The sequence below is a fragment of the Chionomys nivalis genome, chromosome 20 (genome assembly GCF_950005125.1).
Source record: "Chionomys nivalis chromosome 20, mChiNiv1.1, whole genome shotgun sequence".
Lineage (NCBI taxonomy): Eukaryota > Metazoa > Chordata > Mammalia > Rodentia > Cricetidae > Chionomys > Chionomys nivalis.
This window is the reverse complement of record NC_080105.1, coordinates 45,894,846-45,915,023: the sequence shown is the minus strand read 5'-3', so window position 1 is coordinate 45,915,023 and position 20,178 is coordinate 45,894,846. Positions and strand designations below refer to the sequence as shown.

Genomic DNA, 20,178 nt, shown 5'->3' with positions numbered 1-20,178 from the left:
CCATTATGTCCCTGGTTGCGTTTGGCAGATACAAGCTCACCATGGCAGGTGTTAACCAACGCAGGGAGCCCCAAGTATTAAGGAAATGCAAAGGAAGCTTTCAATGACTGTGGTTGGCCTCGGCCCTCACAGAATTCAGATTTTGTTCATTAAAATCGGGGCAATAATTCCTTGTTAATTACTTCATGTTGCTGTGGGGACCTCAAGGCTAAACAAAGCTCTCGGCAAAGTATAAAGAGCAGCTCAGAGTAGGACTGGTGACTAGCGACGTCATAATCTGCACGTTTGGAAGTTTTTTTCAATTTTTCTTTCCGGGGGCTGGTGCAGCAGGAAAGCAGCAAGCAGGGGACGAGACCGCTGCGTCGCGCTGGTACCTGCTCCGGAAGAAGAAAAAAAGAAAGAAAATAAATCCAGCTCGACCTGAACCTAAGGAGAATACCTAGGCATCTCGAAAGTCGGAACCTCGGAAGGTGACACCAGAGTCGTGGTGTGGGGAACCCACTCTCCCTGCGCTGGGCACCTGCACAGCGGGCATCCTCAGACCCGCAACCCCAGGTTCGCCTGCAACCGCCGGGTCGGTTCGTGGTCTCCCCCTGGCGGCACGGCCGAGCACTGCCGCTCGCCTCGAGGGGGCGGGGCAGGCGGACGAGCCCGGGGGTAGGGGCGGGGATTTTGCGCGACTTGATGGCGTCATCGAGGCGCCGGGCCCGGAAGGAAGTAGCGTGCTGAGGGGTGTGGCGGTTTCTGCGGTTGCACGGGGGGTTCAGACGTGTACGGAGCGCCTGGAGGGACAGCCTGGTACGCAGCCCCCGCCCCTCAGTGCACGCTGGGCCTCGCTGCGGCTCGGGGATGGAGCTGACCCTGGCGCGGCTCCGGAGCTCAGGCTCCCGCTGCCGACAGAACCCCCATGTGTCCAGTCTCCTGCCCACGGGTCCTTACGCGAGTCGGAGCGGAAGCTCTCGGACGCGCCTGTCTCGCGGAGGAGGGCGGGCAAAGGGCGCGAGGTGGGGCGGGGTGGCGGTGAGGGCGTTTGCAGAGAGGACGTCCTGCTCCTGCTGCTCGGTAGCTGGAGGCCGCCACGCTAAAAATAAGTTAGACCTGAGAGTTGGCATCCGCGCCCTGGGCCCACGTGCCGGTCCGTCACCCTAGTTTTTCCAGACTCTCCGTCGCATCTCGGTACCTGGATGTTTGGGACCCTCCAGGAGTCCAGAGTATCCCAACCTGAGGCACTCCCAGTTTCCTGTCCCCACTGGACTTGGGGGCAAAGATTACGCGAGGTTTTGTTAAGAGATCCGTCCTGTTTCGGTCCAAAGGAATAACTGGGAAGGTGGACGGCAGGCCAGAGACTCCTACCTCGGAGCTCAACTGCCTGCTGTCTCTCTCCCCAGAGTCCCAAGGGAAATGACTGATGGTTTCCTTCGAAATAGCAGGCAATTAGAAGTAGGAGGCGCTGGCCAGAAACACACAGCCACAGCTGCCTGTCATTTGACATCCTCTGTAATTTAAGCCAACCCGCTGCAGCTGCCTCTCTTCCCTCGCTTATAAGTGGCTCCGGCGACAACACGTTAATGAAGAGAAGGCTGTGTTTTGAGCCCTGCGCGATTGGCACCGGATCTATCTCCCTTGGGGGGGGGGGGCAGTATCTGGACTTAGTGCCTGTCGCTGCAGTGGGCATTATACTTCCACAGTTAAGGGATGGGATGTTGACCGAGAACAAGGCTGAAATGAGCTGTTGTTCCGGCCGGCGTTGTGTTTGTTCTACAACAGGCCACCTGTGCATCACTTTCCATGAGCCTCTCTCGGTGGCGCAGCCTCTCTCCTGAATGTCAGGTCACACATTGTCCCTTGTCTCATCTCCAGGATATCAGTTCACTGATGGCTCAGTTGGGGGCAGTTGTGGCTGTGGCTTGCAGTTTCTTCTGCGCATCTCTCTTCTCAGCTGTGCACAAGATAGAAGAGGGACATATTGGAGTGTATTACAGGTAAGGCAGAGACTGGTGGCTGCTTTCCTGTCACCAGCTAGCAGATCCTGCTAACATCTGTTTATGTTGTTAAATAGGGGAACCCTTTTCAGGTGCAGTTTCTAAGTCGGTGGCCATGGGTAAGGGTACGCGCGCGCGCGCGCGCGCGCGTGTGTGTGTGTGTGTGTGTGTGTATGTATGTATGTGTATTTATTTAAACTTAACATTGTCTCTACTATGTGATGCTGATAGTGTATTTATAGGATTAAAGGCAGAGAGCTGAAGGAATCACTGCTCTGTCAAGGGCATCTCTGGGATACTGTTGTCTCCTGCATCACTTGAAGACTCTTGTCTCCTCGCACCAGGCTACCTCTCCAAAAGCTGACAGTCCCAGTTCTTGATGACAGCTTATGAAGTGGCACTCGAGAGAGACTGGTTTCTGTGTTGTTGTTGAGTCTGTTTTTTTTTTTTTTTTTTTTTTAAAGTTGTGTAGCCTGGCTGTCCTAGAACTCACTCTGTAGACCAGGCTGGCCTCAAACTCAGAGATCCACCTGCCTCTGCCATCCAGGTGCTGGGCCACTGGGCCTGGCTTGAAAGACTGTTTTAAAGTGAAATTTCAAGAAAGTGTAAAGGCTCTGCAGGCTGATTGCCACCAATCAGGGAAGCTTTGGGAGAGCAACTCTTTTAAATACTTGCTTACTTTCCAGGGACTTCTTTAACCAAGGTTTTTGTTTTAGGTTTTAGAAGGGGGATTTGCTTGACTGATAGTTTGGTTTGTGGTGCTGAGGATCGAACAGTGTGTTGAGCTGTTGCTCTACCACTGAACTACACCCCCAGCCCTTGCTGTAAACCTTTTGACACCGCCCCCTTTTTGAGACAGGGTCGCACTGTGTAGATCTGGCTAGTCTGAAAGACTATGTGTAGACCAGGTTGACTTGAACTCACAGAGATCCACCTGCCCCTGCTTCCCGAGTGTTGGGATTAAAGGCGTGCATCAACATGCCTTCTTTTTTTTTTTTTTTTTTTTTTTTTTTTTTTTTTTTTTGGTTTTTCGAGACAGGGTTTCTCTGTGGTTTTTGGAGCCTGTCCTGGAACTAGCTCTTGTAGACCAGGCTGGTCTTGAACTCACAGAGATCCGCCTGCCTCTGCTTCCCAAGTGCTGGGATTAAAGGCGTGCGCCACCACCGCCCGGCCATGCCTTCTTTTTTATATGGGTCTTATGTCATGCTTTCTTACGGAATACAAGCTCTAAGATGCTCGTTGAATTGGAGCTGTAGCTCAGTGGAAGCACTTCTGACATACTCAAGACCCCTAATTAAAAACAACAATAATAAAAAGGTTTAAACCTTTGTTGAGTTCCCACTTGTTTAGTAATTTATCTCTGCCATCTGTTTTCTTGTCCCCCAAAGCTTTTAATTTTGTCACTCATATACAACTTGATCAGAAATATATATGTCAAAAGATATATTATTTATTTAATATATATTGAAAGGACTTTAAAATTGCTGTTGAACCAAGTATGATGGCTCAACATCTGTAATTCCACCCCTTGGGCGAGGGCTGAGGCATGAAGACTACTATGAGTTTTAGGCCATCCTGGGTCTCATAGCAAGCACTGCACAAATCGGGGCAATGTAGCACGATCTGTCTCAAAATTAGTGAGATCATGTGTGAGTCCTCAGATGCTTCTGGAACATGGTCAGGAAAGGCAAGCGAATTACCCTCTTGTTTACGCTGGACTAAAACTTTGGTTAAGATCCTCTCCCTTGCCGGGTGGCGCACGCCTTTAATCCCAGCACTTGGGAGGCAGAGGCAGGCTGATCTCTGTGAGTTCGAGGCCAGCCTGGTCTACAAGAGCTAGTTCCAGGACAGGAACCAAAAGCTACAGAGAAACCCTGTCTCGAAAAATCAAAAAAAAAAAAAAAATCCTCTCCCTTCCTCTGCTAATTAAATCTCACTTGACTTCTCTATCATGGAGTCCGTCACTTTATATTAAAGTATGCTTAAGGAGCAGGGTGTAACTTGTGACAATATAGTACTTTACTAGAATGTGTGATGCTCTGGATTCAACCCTAGCACTGCCAAAAAAAATGATTCTTTTAATTGTCTGTGTCACTGGCCTCCCAACAGTAATGCTGCTGGTTGATAACTGTGTTCCTGGGTCTCACATGCTGGTGATTGCCACAGGCTCGGCAGCTGTGACGGACTTGCCTCCCATCCTATGTGTAGCCAGGGATTCTGCTGTCTTTGTCCTGCTTCCTCTACATCATTACTTCTCAGATGGAAAAAGTATAATGGGTTTTATTTTCCCATCAGGCTCCCTAGAATGTTCAAATTGAGACAGAAGGAAGAAAGGGAGAGGGGGTGGACATGTCATTGGCATGTGTCACTTACAGTATATTTTTATAGAAGCAGAGAGATAATTAGCCCATAAGTATTGATCTAAGGCAGTGGTTCTCAACCTTCCTAATGCTATGACCCTTAATACAGTTCCTCATATTATGGTGATCCCCAACTATAAAATTATTTAATTGCTACTTCATAGCTGTAATTTTACTACCATTATGAGTTGTAACATAAATATCTGTGTTTTTTGAGGATCTTAGGTAACCCCTGTGAAATGGTTGTTCAACAATCCCCCCAAAAGGAGTCATGGCCCACAGGTTGAGAATCGCTGACTGAAGGGCTCCTGGGATACTGAACCTCCCTCTCTCCCTCCCCTACAGAGGTGGTGCCCTGCTGACCTCCACCAGTGGCCCTGGTTTCCATCTCATGCTCCCATTCATCACATCCTATAAGTCTGTGCAGGTACATGCGCTTGGGTCACGGTGTGGTTGGCTCTCTGCAGACTCGGGCTGTTACCTGATACACACTTTGAAATCATTTAGCTGTTAGATGAATAAAACGCCTTTTCAGAGGCTTACGTAAGGATCTCTCACACACACATGCCGTGCAGGGGGGCTCTTATAATGTCACTTGATGATTGAAATAGCTGAATGGAGCCACTGCCTTGCCTTAACCTCTCAACCCCAAGTGGAAATTATTCCCTCACCTTTGAAGTGGGGCTAAAGAAGAATTTGTTATAAATATTTAGAAGAAAAGTCAAGTATGTGTGTTTAGTAAATCACAGGTTACCATGACAGATTGAAATAAAAGATGGAAATTTGCTTGTACTTGTTTGAACTTCAAAAATGTGAACAATAGTTGTGTGGGGAGGGAAGCTGGTTGGGTGAGGGCCAAGGCCATGTAAAATAGGAGTAAGGCTAGTTGAGGCCGGCTTCCTCCTGGCTGAGGTAAACTAAGTGTCTCTACAGTATATCCAACAAAGAAAACTCAGCCACCCCAGAAAGGGGTTGGGGATGTCACAAAGAGACAGAGGCAGGGACAGAGGCAGTTTGTACCAGGGTGTGTGCTCAGTTCCCGGCAGAAAAGAATGAGAGGGAGCGGAGGTGATTAGCCCAGCAGAGTGCACCCACCTTCCCTGTTAGAGGGAGCGGAGGTGATTAGCCCAGCAGAGTGCACCCACCTTCCCTGTTAGTCTTGCCTTTGCCTTGTTGTGTGGACCTCACAGTGCTTTGGGTACTTTTTCTTATCTGAGGCTCACAGTAATGCTAGCAGGTACTGTATTCTGAAACCAGTCCGAAGGGAGTCGGCTGCTGCAGCACTAGTGAAATGCACTCTTCGGGCTCCAAACTCAGTTGTTTTCTTCATGCTCCTGCCCGTTCATATGTGCTTCACATACATGGACACAGATTCAGCCGGTAAAGGAGGATTAGGTGGGACAGTTATATTTAGCAAGGACAAAGCTCAGTCCAAACAGGCAGTCAATTACAAAGACTTTGAGGCTTCCAAATAGTAGGTTGCTCTCTGTCGCTGCCTGTTTCACATTATTTCATGTTTCCTCTGTCTCCAGACCACTCTCCAAACAGACGAAGTGAAGAACGTACCATGTGGGACCAGGTAAGCTACCAGGAGTAAAGCTGAGGAGCCCAACAAGTAAGAGGGAGGACGGCCTGGTGTCTGCAGTGAGGAACAAATGTGGAGGATAGTGAAGGAAAGGCAGTGCCTGACGGGCGTGCTGGTGAAGCCAGGATGAGACAGACTTCCAGACACCCAGTGCGCTCTGAAGCCTGTTAGTCCTCTTTATTCTTTCCCATGTAGTCCCTTTGATCAGAGGCACTAGTGACTCAGAAGATAGGAGCTACCCTTTCCTTCCTGGTGCTGCAAAGGGCTTGTAGTCTCCTTGTGGAGGTTATAAGCTCCGCACATCTGCTCAGAGGTGTGAGCTGCCTCACATTCCATGAACACTGAAATCCTGTTCTTCCGGTCACATGTCTTAAGCCATATCCTTAGGAAATTTCCCCAGATTCCAGAGCTCTGGTAACATCTTTGTCACGTCTCCCTCCGATAGTGGTGGTGTGATGATCTACTTTGACAGAATTGAAGTGGTGAACTTCCTGGTCCCGAATGCAGGTATGTCTTCTAGCCTGACCAGCATGCTCGCACCATCTGTGGGTCACAAGAGCACGGAGAAGTGAGGAAGGCGAGAGAGTTTGGAGAGGTTTGCAGTCTTGGGTCTTTCTTACACTGAGCCCTCCCTCTCCTCCCAGTGTATGACATTGTGAAGAACTACACTGCCGACTACGACAAGGCCCTCATCTTCAACAAGATCCATCATGAGCTCAACCAGTTCTGCAGTGTGCACACGCTTCAGGAGGTCTACATTGAGCTGTTTGGTAAGAGGGTGGTGTCATCAGGGTGGCTCCACCCCTTCCCTGAGGCATGTCAGCCTTCAGCAGCCCTCTGTCCATCTGCTTCTGAGCTACCACGCCACAGAATGGGGAGTACACAGGCGCCAGTCACCAAGAGAGTTCCAGATAATACTGAGAACAACCAAACATGGTGGCCCATATCTGTAATCCTCACACTCAGGAGGCTGAGACAGGTGAAAAACAAGTTCAGGGCCAGCCTGGGCTACAAAGTAAAACTTTTCCTAAATAAATAAACCCCCCAAAAGAAAAATACGATGTTATAAACAAGGGAAAGATCCTTGGAGTAGTCAGACATAACACTGCAGTAAGAGTGTGATGAAAGAGTCCCGGCTGGTCTGGTCTGAGCAGAGGCCTGGAGCAGACTGTCCCGGGAATACGGTTCTGTAATGAGAATGCAAGCGTTTCTAGAAGATTCCGACAAGGCCATGTAGCGTAACGTAATCATTTTAAAATAAGTATGCTGAGACCAAGAGCGAGAGAGAGAGAGAGCTGTTGCTAGTTGACAACAGAGCTGCAGCCAGGCCCTCCTCCCCGCTGTCCTTGAGTGCTCTTCCCACTGAGTGCAGGCGCCAGGGGTGTGCGGTGCGAATGGTGGGCTCACGTTTCGTTCCCGAAGTCTACATAGCTCCAAGACAATCAAGGCTACATAGTGAGACCCTGACTCAAAATAATAATAAAAACAATCAAATGGTTAGTTGTTTTACACTTTTACTCTGAGATTTAAGAAATCATTCAAATCACTTTCAATTTTTCTATAGTAGATAATGAACCTAAATTCACTTTAAGAGTTTGTACTCTTTTGTTGGTTTCCGATTGATTATATTTAAAAAAAAAAAAACTGAAAAATTTACTGTATCTTTTTATGAAACACCAGTAGAATTTAATGAAATATTAATTTTATAGCCATTGTTTTAGGACTTGTACCTTGTCAAGGCATATGAAACATCAAAAGACAAAGGATCTCTAATGTCTCCAGAAGGAAATTAAGATACATCGTTTCATATTTGAAAACTGTTGCTGTCCAAACAGATACACGTAGTGCTTACTAAACTGTTGCTTCTGTACAGTGGAGCTGGGAATGAGTGTTTGCCTTGTAACTCTTTTTCTTTGCGGGTTAGTGTCCTAGTTCTCTTTCTATTACTGTGATGAGACACCATGACCAAAAACAACTTGATTTTTGAGAGGAAAGGGTTTATTTGGCTTACACTTCCACATCAAGGCCATCCATCACTGAGGGAAGTGAGAGCAGGAACTTGGAGGCAGACACTGAAGCAGAGGTCACGGAAGAATGCTGCTTACTGGCTTGCTCTCCGTGCTGCACTCAGCTTGCATTTTTATACAGCCCAGGAGTGGCATAGCGCAGAGTGATCAAGAAAATGCCCAGTAGCCTTTCCATGAGTTAGTCTGAGGGAACAGTTCTTCAGTTGAGGTTCCCTTTTCCCAATTGTCTCTAGTTTGTGTCGTAAGAATCAAAATATAGTAAGTAATCAGGTGTTTCTTCTTTCTCTATCTCGTGTGTGTGTGTGTGTGTGTGTGTGTGTGTGTGTGTGTGTGTGTGTGTGTGTGTTGCTAGATGGAATTCAGGGCCCGCCTTACGCATGCCCAGGAGTCACTTCCCCACACCATCCCCAAACCGGAAACTTCACATGTTCGGTGCTAGCTAGCTTCCATAGGCTTCAGTTTGAGCATCTATAAAGGAAAGGAGACTCACTGTTCCTCAGAAGCTGCTGCTTGGGCACAGCTGACTAACGCAGATGGCAGCTCACAAGAACAGTGGTGATTGTGCTCGGATATCCTAGCCTGGCTCTGCTGACTCTTCTTCCAGGATCTCAGGGAGATCTAGGAAGAGGAGGTCCAGGCCACAGAGGCAGCTTTAGTGTTGCTGTCCATGGAGTGGACCAGTGGCAGCCTTTACCACACTTGCCTGTCAAACAACTCATTTGAATTCCAGACTAGGAAGCAGAACCAAAGCAAATTTATGAAAAGACATGAACTGGGCTGGGAGATGGCTCGGTAAAGCGCTTGCCTCAGATGTGTAAGGGTCTGAGATTGACCCCAGAACCCAGAGCACGTGGAGGTAATAACACGGAGGACTGGCAGGAGGAAGCCTGGGCCTCGCTGGCCAGCCAGTCTAGCCTAATCGGTGAGCTGAATACCACTGAGAGATTTTGTCTCAAAGGAAGTCGATAGTGTCCTAATGGCTCCATGGTGCTCCCCTGACCTTGCACACATATTCACACCCATGTGAACAGACAGCAAACATTAGACAAAAGGATGAGCTGATTTTCAGAACAGGAAATTTCATTTTCTCCTTGTGTTCATAGAATTCATAATGAAAGCAATATGAGGTTCTCCTGGTTTTTCTTTTGTTTTCTTGTGTGTATGCACACACACCTGCATTTGTATAACCAAATGAGTGGGTGCCATGTGTGGTGGAGGGGAAGTGTCTGCAGAGGCCAGAGAGTAAGTCAGATCCTTTGGAATTTGTATAACCAAATGAGTGGGTGCCATGTGTGGTGGAGGGGAAGTGTCTGCAGAGGCCAGAGGGTAAGTCAGATCCTTTGGAACTGGAGTCACAGATGTATGTGTGTGGCACATGGGGCTGGTAACTGAACTCGGGTCATCTGGAAGAGCAGCAGGTCATGTTTGTTTTTTCTATGGGGTCTTACGCTGTAACTCAGGCTGGCTCGGAACTCGCTGTATAACCCAGACTGGTCTCATATTTATGACACTCCTGCTTTGGCCTCTCTAATGCTGGAGTTATACACATGAGCCCTGCTCCCATACCTCCAAATTAATTCTGGATTTGATAATATCTTTAATACTGCAGCAAGTGTTTTTGTTTTAACCACTGAGCCATCTCTCAGCCCCTTGTTTTGTTTTTTAACTAATAAAATTACTAGATTTAGTAACTACCTTTTGGTGACAAGACCTCATAGTGTAGCCCAGGCTAGCCCTATGGTCCTTCTTCAGTTTCCCAGGTGCTGGGTGACAGGCATGTGCTTCCATGCCCAGGTTGCTTCTTTTCTGAAAACCTGACATAGCCATTCTGTCCTCCTCCGAGAAACCATGGGCCTGCCTTCTCTTGATTCCAGTTGGGAAAGGCTGCTCAAGGAATGTTTCAAAATTTCTTTTGTTTCTTAAGCTCATACAGCCTGGAAGTTCTGACTAGTGTTTTAAACAATGAAGGCGCTTTATTTTGAAGCCAAAATGAGGTTCCGCTTAGCTCTCCCTTCACAGAGGACCACTCCAGGGTCTCAGCTGGGTTCCCGTGTGTTAGGTACAGTGTTTGGAAAGGCGAGTCAGTGGGCCATTGCTTTTGCTCGTGCTTTCCCCACATTCTTCTCTTACCTAGACAGTAAACAGCTCCCTTTGTGTCTTTCTTGATTCCAGATCAAATTGATGAAAACCTCAAGTTAGCTTTGCAACAAGACCTGACTTCCATGGCACCGGGTCTTGTTATCCAGGTAAGCATTGCCTCAGTGGGGAGTGCTTACATTGGACCCTGCGTATTCTCTCCTAAGGGATGCCCTTTTAGCGCAGGGACACCAAGAGCCAGATGGCCCTCACGTCCCTGACCATTTCCATTCTCCCTTCAGTTGCTATTTGTGTCATTCTCCAGGCTGTACGAGTGACAAAGCCCAATATTCCCGAGACAATCCGCAGGAACTATGAGTTGATGTGAGTATGCCTGTGCCTAAGCTGTCCACCATGAGCTCCCCCTAACCATCCCCAAGTGGCAAGCTGTGAGCTTTCCCTCCCTTGAGCATTTGTTGGTCTGTTGTACTACAAGGTTGGGCAGGCGTTTCAGCACTTGGGGCCACAGCAGAGCCCTGGAGAGCAGCAATGCTTTTAAAATGTGAGAGAATCATAGCAGAAATGGAGATAACAGGGACAGATGATAATCTTGCTGGCAGGTCTATTTCCTTAAAGTGGAATATGTTTCTCTTTTATTTTACTCTGAGCGAGGCCTTGAGTGTCCAGGCTAACCTCAAACTTCTATGACTAAGCTGTTCCTCTGCCTCAGCTTTCCAAGTAGCTGGGACTACAAGCATACACCTAGGCATTGTGTTTTATTTCTCACAAAAGAAAGCCTTAGAATAGATGAGTAAAGGCTGAGCCACTGAACAGCCTTGGGCAAGAGAACAAAGACACCCTAGTGCGCCGCTCCTCAGCCAGAGTTGGGTTTCTCCGCGGAGCAATGAGGGTCTGCAGAAGCTACTAGGACAGCTTCACAGCTGTGTGTGTCTTCCTTCCAGGGAAAGCGAGAAGACGAAGCTTCTCATTGCTGCCCAGAAACAGAAGGTGGTGGAAAAGGAGGCAGAAACAGAGAGGAAGAAGGCCCTCATTGGTCCGCACATGGTTCTCTAAACCTTCAGGGAAGAAGGGTTGGAGATGATGGGATGGTGTAAGGACAGCCAGGGCACACTTAGGTCCTCCAGAGTGCTTCCAGTATGCTGGGGTGGCATTCATATCCCCAGGAGCCCAGTGGAAATGGTCAGGCGGTGGATGTAGGTAGTGAGTCTTGAGATTTTCGTATGGGAAGTAATGCAATCGTTATATCACCACCAGAGGAAAGTGCTGTCATTTGCCTGGACTTTTCTGTTTGGTTGGTTTTTAACTTTTATTTTGTGTGGTGTGTGTGTGTGTGTGTGTGTGTGTGTGTGTGTGAGAGAGAGAGAGAGAGAGAGAGAGAGAGAGAGAGAGAGATTGCTGTAACTAGGAGCTCGTATGCCGTGGCACAGTGTGTGTGTGTGTGTGTGTGTGTGTGTGTTGTGTCTCTAACTAGGAGCTCGTATGCCATGGCACAGGGTGTATGTGTGTGTGTGTTGTGTTCCTGTAACTAGGAGCGTGTATGCCATGGCACAGGTATGGCAGTCAGAGAACGACTTTGGGGATGGTTCACTCCTTCCACTGTGTACTCAGGTTTGCCTGGCAAGCACTTTTACCCACTTGGCCACCTGGAGGTGCTTGCTTTGTTTTACTAAACTCAGATTTGTAACCATGTCCGAGGTCATGTGACAAATAAGAGGGCACACTGGAGCTCTCTGCTCCAGATCTCTGGTCACAGCAATCAGCTGAGCTGTTTCCTAAAGTGAGTGTCAGGTGAAACCCATGTAAAGGGTTGGCTGGGGAGAGAAGTTAGGTTCTTCCCGGAAGCATGCTTTTCTCCTGGGTCATCATCTCCCGTTAGTGTTTGATGCTGATATTGTTCTCCTGTGCTCACTGGGCCATTCGTCTCCCAGGTGTGCCTATTGCCGCTGCCCTCTGTGGACTTGACTTTATGAGCATACCCATTCAGGTATTAAGGCCCTCAGTAAATCAAGGTTTTCTGGTTTTACATTTCTCTCTGTGTATGAGTGTATGGGCACATGCATGCCATGGTTGCTTATGTGGAGGCCAGCAGACAACCTGTGGGAATCAGCTCTCTCCTTCCACCCACGTGGCTCCTGGGGTTGAACTTGCATCATCAGACTTGGCAGCAGGCACACTTACCCACTGAGCCATCTCACCGCCCTAGCCAGCTTTTGACATGCCACCGCTAAATCGTTTCTCAATTTTATTTACTCAGAGGCAGAGAAAGTGGCTCAGGTTGCAGAAATCACCTATGGGCAGAAAGTGATGGAAAAGGAGACAGAGAAGAAGATTTCAGAAATTGAAGGTGAGTAGTGTGATGCCATGCCTGACGGAGCATGGGGTAGACATGATGCCATGCCTGACGGAGCACGGGGTAGACATGATGCCATGCCTGACGGAGCACGGGGTAGACATGATGCCGTGCCTGACGGAGCAAGGGGTAGACATGATGCCGTGCCTGACGGAGCACGGGGTAGACATGATGCCGTGCCTGACGGAACACGGGGTAGACATGATGTCATGCCTGACGGAGCACGGTGACTGAGTCACTTCCTGTTCTCTTCGATCTATGATCTGGGTGTTATAATATCTCAGAAATACTATCTCTCCTCTGCTTAGACCCGGGTTTAGAACTTGGAACTGGCCCTGCACAGTAAGCAGATTTTCACAGAACATTCACTCAGCGAGTGTTAGTCATGTTGGTCATGCGCTGGGCATTTTGTTGGGAGGGATGGCTGTGTGTAATGTTTGCTGCACACCTAAGAAGCCTCATGGTGGAAAGAACCAACTCCTGAAAGTTATCATCTGACCTCTGTACGCTCACTGTGCCGTGCTTGTACTCACACAAATAAATACATGTTTATAAGTAAGTAATCAAATAGGACTAAGAGCAAAGGTATCAGTCCGGGCATACTAACATATTCCTATAGTCTCAGCTCTTGGGGTAAAAGTGAGTCAGAGGATATCCTGGGCTACAGAGTAAGAATGTCTCAAAAAAAAAAAGAGAGAGAGAGAGAGAAAATGAAGAAAGCAACATAACAGTCCCTGCCGACCTGGAGCTCAGTCTAGCAGACATCTCTGAGAATTGGGCATTAACTCTGACACTGGGCTCAAATAGCAGCTCTCCTCTAAAGTCCTCTGGAGGCACGCATGGTGATGCACTCCTCTGTCCTCCCACAGCAAGATCCTCCTAGGGGAGGGAGTCTGTCCTCCGGGTCCATGCAGGTACTGCATTAGCCTTGATGAAGACGCTCTTCAGCACCAGCAGCCCTGGAACTGACGAGAAGTGTCACTCACTAGCTCTCGGACCACTGCTCACCCTCCGGAGCCCTCGCTTCCCCACTACCCTCACTTTCTTCACGTAGTGCTTCTGTCGAGATTTCCAGGACAAAGGCCGCAGGGTTCCATGTAACTATGCAGGACTTGCAGGGCTGACCCACTGGAGAGCTGCGCTCTCACCAGGAGCTCTTAGTAAAACTGTACTTTCATTTTCCTATAAATACTTATCATGGGACTGAGAGAGGCACAGCAGCTACAAGAGTTCACTGCTCTTGCAGAGGACCTGAGTTTGGTTGCTAATGCCCACATTGTACAGGTCACAACCACCTATAAATTCTACTCTGGAAGAATCTGACACCTCTGGGATCTTCAGGCTTCTGCACTTATATGCACATAATCATATATAGATACACATTATTAAAAACAAATGAATCTTTAGTAAAACATGTCATGCTAGGGTGCAGTAAGATACCCCAAAGTGTAGCTCAGACTCTAACATATTTGCCTACTATGCTCAAGGCTCTGGGTTCAGTAGATAGCAGTGAAAAAAGTAATGACTTAGAGTGGCCTGGTATGGTAACACCTGTAAGCCTATGACTGCGGAGGTGGGACAGGAGGAGTTAACATTCCAAGCCATCCTGGGGTCACATAGAAAAACTGTCTCCAAGACATCAGCAGGCCAGCAAGATGGCTCAGCCCATGAAAGCGCTCGCTGACAAGCCTGACGACCTGAGTCGGAGTGTGGCTGAAGGAGAGAACTGATTTCCCCAAGCTGTCCTCTGATCTCCACACGTGTGCCATGGTGTGCATGCCCCACCCCCACTCCCAATAACTAAAAAATAAATGTAATAATAAAAAGGTTTTAATTTGTTAAAGGGTGAAAGGAAATAGCATCAACCACAAAACAGCATCCCCAAAGAGTGACCTTTGGCTCTGAGTGTTTTGTTATAAATGTGACTGGAATGAGGCTGGCGGGTTCCCGTGGCGGGGGCACAGTGTTGAGTAGGAGGTACACTGCACAGTGAGATGGAACAGGTCTGAATCCAGTGTTCCTCTGGACCATCCTATGTAATCCTAGAGTTAGCCAGCTTAATCACTGTGGATCCTTTGGGGAAATGAAGTTGGAGAGGGAACTGAGCTATTTTTCATTTGTGGTATTCAGTCTTAGGGTGGACCCGTGAAAGGCGTGGCAGTGCATGTCTGTAATCCCAGCACTGAAGAGGTTTAGGCAGGAGGATGCTGTCGGGGTTTTCCTTTATGCGTTAAACTGAAACTCTGCCACACTGTAAAGATCTTGGGTTACTTTATTTTAGAGAAATGCTTTCCCTGTGCTAACAGGGAGGCTAGATAGTCCAGCACTAGCCTTAGCTATAAGGTGTGACCATTTCAAAAACAATGCACACAAAAAGTGGTCTCTCCAAGGTCATAGAGACCAGGAATGTCTTTGTTGGTTTTTGTTTTCTGCAGTGCCAGGAATGGAAACTGGGGCTTTGTGTGTGCTGGGCAAGTGCTAGCCCACTTAGCTGTAATGCCAGCCCCCAGAGCACAGGCTTCTGAACCTTCCCGTGTTTTATTTTACTTAATCCATCTCCTTGTACCCTTCACCCCTTAGATGCTGCGTTTCTGGCCCGGGAGAAGGCGAAGGCTGACGCAGAGTGTTACACTGCTCTGAAAATAGCAGAAGCAAATAAGGTAAAGGCCTGGCCCCGCCCCCATACTGAGGATGTGATTGGGTTCACTGCTCCCTGCCCCGTCCTCACAACAGTTCTGAGGAGCCCCATGTTGGTAGAGATAGGCACTTCTCTTAGCGGGGAAGCCGTAGGAGAAGTTTTCATTCTTGTGTTAGACATGGAAGCTATCGAAACTGTTGCTACTCTGTCATAAGACCTTAGATCACTTTCTCTTAGAAAAGTGTTTTCTGGGTAACAGGAAGAGCATGGAAAGTAGAAGGAGCTTGTCTACTTGACAGAGACCCTCTCAGATGAAAGTTGAAAGGGCACCACCAAATTTTTCTCTGATGTCATCTCTCCTCCGCTTTCTTGTGTGGTCCAGCTCAAGCTGACTCCGGAGTATCTGCAGCTGATGAAGTACAAGGCCATTGCATCCAACAGCAAGATTTACTTTGGCAAAGACATCCCCAACATGTTTATGGACTCCGCAGGTGGTCTGGGCAAGCAGTTTGAGGGGTTGACTGACAAGCTGGGTTTCAGCTTAGAAGATGAGCCCCTAGAGGAAACCACAAAGGATAATTGAAAAAAAAATGTATACACCCTCTGATTGACTCTTAGAGAGAGCTTTATTTTTTAAGATGAAACCGAATGTTCCTCCTTCCCACACTACCTTCTTTGACTCTTCAAGTTACTGTGGTAAAAAGGAAGACGTGGACATAAATCTACCCCCTTCTGGGAAGGGCAAGCAGATGGAGAATTGTTTTTTAGTTTTACTTTTGATTCAGGTAAGTGGGTTGTGTGACTTCTGGTAAGGTGTGTACACCGTGGATTCGACCTCTGATCTGCAGGCACCAACCTTGTCCCTTTGAAGCTGGCTTAACTGAGGATACTATTAATGAGAAGCGGGAGGTGTGTGGCTACTGCTTCCTCGTGGTTTGAAATCGTGCTCCACAGTGCTCTCCTTGCCTCTAACGTAGGCTCCCACTGACCAGGCCTCTGCTGTGGAGCACCAGCTGCAGAGAGAGTGTTCTGACGCTCTATTTTTACAGCGTGAATGGGTCATTCTAGAGTTAAGCTGGGTTGAGCCCTCCTTAGGAAGAACCTGGTGCTAGGTTTTTTGCAAGATTTTGTATACACTGTACTTTTGCCCTAGTGTTTTCTGACTACATCTCACCGCAGCAGGGTTCAGTCACTCCACACACTCCTTTTTTAGAATGTTCACCTGATCTGTGATTTGATTTCTTCTTGAATCACCTATCCATTAGTTCCACTCTGCATCAAGATGGGAGCAAACAAGTGTCGTACTAGCTGATGAAGCAGGCTCCTTATACCCGTTAGCCACTGTACTGCTGTTTGGCATTTATGTCTTTATCATTGTGGAGATTCTTCCTTGAAGAGCTCTTGACACTGGAGAGAAAGGGCCAGCCAGTAGACATCCAAGTAGTAGTGCCTATGCCTGTGCAGGGGCTATGTGACACACTGAGAAAGGGGTCGCCTAAATCTAGACAGTAGGCACTGCTTGGGAGTGGACGGCAGAGCAGCTGCACAGATGCAAGTCAGAGTTCATGCCCATGCCCCTGCGGGCTGCATTGAGTCCCCATGTTTTGTTTTTCATTGCTAGTGAGGAAAACAATGAGTCACCCAAGGATAACAAATACGAGGGAAGAACAAATAGAAAGGTATTTCTTAGATCCTGAGATTAGCCCGGGCGGGGGGGCAGGGCTGCACAGAAGGCCTTTGTGGAGGGCAGCTCTGCAGAGTTCATTTACCGCAGTGCGGTACCCTGTGCCCATGCCTGGCTTCAGCTTAGGACACCCTCCCACACACACAAAGCACCTACTGTTATCTTTTAAGTGAATACTATAAATGATATTTTCTAGCATTTCTCATTCTTGGTTCTATAAGGCAGGCCAGTTTGCTTCTAAGTGGCTGGCACTAAAAAGGCTTGTCAAGTGTTTGGGTAGCATTTAGCCTGCTTAAAAAGAAGCAAAGTGTTAACTCTGCCTGCTTTGGATGTTGCCCTTGTCTGTTCAAACTCCTCATACTGAGATGTCTCAAACCACTGGTCCTGGTTACAGTTTGTACAGTCTACAAAATGTTTCTGGAAGGCATAGATTTTTAACATGCTCAAAAAAACTTTTTTGGGTTTTTTTTTTATTTCACCAAGATCAACTCATCTTCCTCCCACTTTCTGCGCTAACCACTTGTTGAAAGCGACATGCTACACCCAGCGTCCCCTCTTCCTCCTGAGCCTCGAAAAACACCATTTCCCTGGAGTCAGTGCAGGAGTAAGGGTATGTCCCCAAACAGCACCCTCTTTGTCTGAAAGTCTGTCTGCTACTACCATTCAGATAGCTCGTCCCTTGCTCACAGAGCCTCAATAAAGTCCTGCTGCAAGTGCTGCTTCCCCGCCCCTTGAATGTCACTTCTTTAACAAAGCGTATGAGTGTTCCCCTGTCACTAACATGGATTCAGTAGTTGTCAGTGTCTGTCCCAGCAGTGAAATCATGGAATTCAGCTATCTTTTTAGCATGGGATACCTAGCCCATCTGTCTGTATGACTTTGTTTTTTGTAATACTAGAAAAGGTGATTGTAAAGCATTTAAATTCTAAACATGTAAAATGTGATAAGCCTACAGTTTTGTAGGCAGTAAAGTCATGGCTGCTATTTATATAGAGAACTTATATCAAAATAAGTTACTGTTTGTAAAATTCAGTTTTTGTAGGATTTTCCCAAGGCACAGCCACCTTGGTAGAATGTTTCTCACTCACTAAACTTTGCAGAAGCTATTCATATTTGGAAGAGTTTTTAATCATTTTTCAACATATGGTCAGAATGTTTGTGAGAAAGCCTAAGTCTAATAATTTTTATAGCTAAAATAGAAGTAGAGGAATCAGTATGGTCACTGAGTTGGGGACCAGTGAGTGAGGCTGTGTAGTTCAGTTATCTAAAAAGGGAGCTGTTTCATAAACGATGTGTGGGTCTGTGTGTGTCTGGCGCTGACCTGGACTATCGCAAGGTGGAGTTTGGTAAACTGTACCATGACAAGTAGCTGCTCTGTAAACTTCACCGACTTTGCTGTCTTCAGTGGCATTCTAGCCACTGCTTGTTTCCCTATAAAAGCTGTAATGGGCAATCATGTGTACTTCCATTCCTTTTTGTCCCTACTTCTGTGTAAACTGGTGATTGCATAGTCAAAGCAATTTTTCCAGTGTGCCTCAAGGGCATTAGTAAGCCTTTATAACTGAAAAATTATTCTTATTCTGTTAATCATTCCACAAATGATACTACTAGATTAATTACCTTGGGTTACTAGCTCCAGGAATTGTTTAGACAACACAAAAGGTCTCATGTGAATATACTTAACATTTTGGATTTAATTTCTGTCTTGCTAAATAAAATGTCTTTGTCTTAATGGCACTAGGTTTCGATCCTAATACATGAACTGGCTTTGTGGGAGCTTAGCCTGTTTTGATGCTCACCTTCCTGGGCCTGGATGGAAGTGGGAGGACCTTGGTCTTCCTGTAGGGCAGGGAATTTGGACTGCTCTTCAGTATCGAGAGGGAGGGGGAATGGACTGGGGGGAGGAGAAGAGGAGTGGGGATGGGGGAGGGGAGTGGGGGGAGGGGGCAATGTGTGGGAGGAGGGGAGGGAAATGGGAAACGGGGAGCAGTTGGAAATTTTAATTAAAAAAGAATAAAAAAAAATGTCTTTGTCTTTACGTTTTTTTATTCAAATAAAATTTGCCAGTAGCGAATACTAGGATAGGTGATAGACATAAAACTTCCCTGTTAGGCTTTCCTGAAAAATGTATCCAGGGGATATTCTTCCCAGCCTGGTGTTGCTTTAGTCCCAGCACTCAAGCAGAAACAGGAGGACCTGTTTGAGACCATCTTGATCTGCATAGTGAGACCCTGTCAAAAACAAACAACACACTGCTGCATTTCATCAAAAGATAACTGCATTCCCAGTTGACCCAAGTCTCATGTGGCAGCAGTTAAAGCAGGTAACTTCCGATCTGCCTAGTCTAGTGTCAGCAGACACGTGACCTTACAGCTCGGTCCCATTCCAGGTGCTGCACGAAACTTGGACAGAAGTATTTGCTCTTTATCTGAAATCTACATTTAACTGGGTATTTTAAATAACAAGTTTCAGCCGGGCAGTGGTGGCGCATGCCTTTAATCCCAGCACTTGGGAGGCAGAGGCAGGAGGATCTCTGTGAGTTCGAGACCAGCCTGGTCTACAAGGGCTAGTTCCAGGACAGCTAGGACTGTTATGCAGAGAAATCCTGGCTCAAAAAAAAAAAAAAAAACAAGTTCCATTTTTTTAAAATGTGTGTGTAGTACAGAGTGTTTTGCCTGCGTATATGAATACTTAGGAAGTCCAGAAGAGGGTGTGAAGCCCCTGGACTGGAGTCACAAGCAGCTGTGAGCTGCCATGTGGGTGCTGAGAGTCAAACGGGCCTCCTGAAGAGCAGCTAGCTCTTACCCTCTGAGCCATTTCTCCAGCCCTCTGGTCGTATTTTTCATTATTGTCTTCTTATATCAAACTACGCTTTATTTCTTTTTGCAAATGATTCAGCAGACAGTGGTGGCACACACCTTCAATCCCAGCACTCAGGAGGCAGGAACAAGGTCAGCCTGCTCTGCGAGTTCCAGGACAGCCAGGACTACACAGAGAAACCCTCCCTCGACAAAACAAAAACCACTCCCTCCAAAAGAAAGAAAATGATTCTTCCACATTGCACTTTGATCATTACCACTCCACACACACACACCCTCTTAGTCTCTTCCTGCCGACCAGACCTCTTTCCATCAAGACCCTTCCTACTCTGGCTGCTCATGAGCCCCAGTGGGGAGTTCCTGGGGCGAGGGCAATGCCACGGCCACAACTGCCTCAAGCTCCCCCAGTAAGCTCCCCAGAGACTGGCTGGGCCTCACGTCCTCCGTCCTTGTCCACAATGGAATGTTGATGGACCCAGTCTTGTACAGGTGACGACTGTTGCTGTCCACCATGCCATACCCAGAAGATCACATGACTTCACAGCTCTCCTCCCTGGTCTCTAGCTCCCACATCTTTTCCCACCCCTCTCTTCCAAGATGTCCTTTGAGCAATGGCAGCCATAATACAGATGCTCT

General features: G+C 47.5%; 1 protein-coding gene across 4 annotated transcripts; it reads left to right on the top strand.

The window, feature by feature from the left end:
• Nucleotides 1–360: 360 nt before the first annotated feature.
• Erlin2 (ER lipid raft associated 2) lies at nt 361–18,460 on the top strand. 4 transcript variants are annotated; one of them, XR_009055683.1, is made up of 13 exons: nt 886–1,176; nt 1,861–1,982; nt 4,688–4,769; nt 5,875–5,921; nt 6,373–6,434; nt 6,572–6,697; nt 10,127–10,200; nt 10,356–10,414; nt 10,993–11,084; nt 12,306–12,395; nt 14,982–15,061; nt 15,422–15,824; nt 17,207–18,460. XR_009055683.1 is itself a non-coding variant. In XM_057752690.1 (12 exons), exons 2-12 carry the CDS (start codon nt 1,876–1,878, stop codon nt 15,620–15,622), a joined length of 1,020 nt encoding a protein of 339 aa, XP_057608673.1. In that variant the 5' UTR covers nt 361–555; nt 1,861–1,875; the 3' UTR covers nt 15,623–18,460. The 4 variants fall into 4 exon arrangements, 3 of the variants coding, with proteins under 3 accessions (XP_057608673.1, XP_057608672.1, XP_057608671.1); XM_057752690.1 differs by lacking the exon at nt 886–1,176 and adding an exon at nt 361–555 and having other exon boundaries at nt 15,422–18,460; XM_057752689.1 differs by lacking the exon at nt 886–1,176 and adding an exon at nt 736–798 and having other exon boundaries at nt 15,422–18,460.
• The last annotated feature ends 1,718 nt before the right edge of the window (nt 18,461–20,178 follow it).

Coding starts and splice junctions, on each gene's coding strand:
- Erlin2 (XM_057752690.1), top strand. CDS start 1,876: ATGGCTCAGTTGGGGGCAGTTGTGGCTGTGGCTTGCAGTTTCTTCTGC. Junction 5,922..6,372: donor AACGTACCATGTGGGACCAG/GTAAGCTACCAG, acceptor TCCCTCCGATAG/TGGTGGTGTGATGATCTACT. Junction 10,201..10,355: donor CACCGGGTCTTGTTATCCAG/GTAAGCATTGCC, acceptor GTCATTCTCCAG/GCTGTACGAGTGACAAAGCC.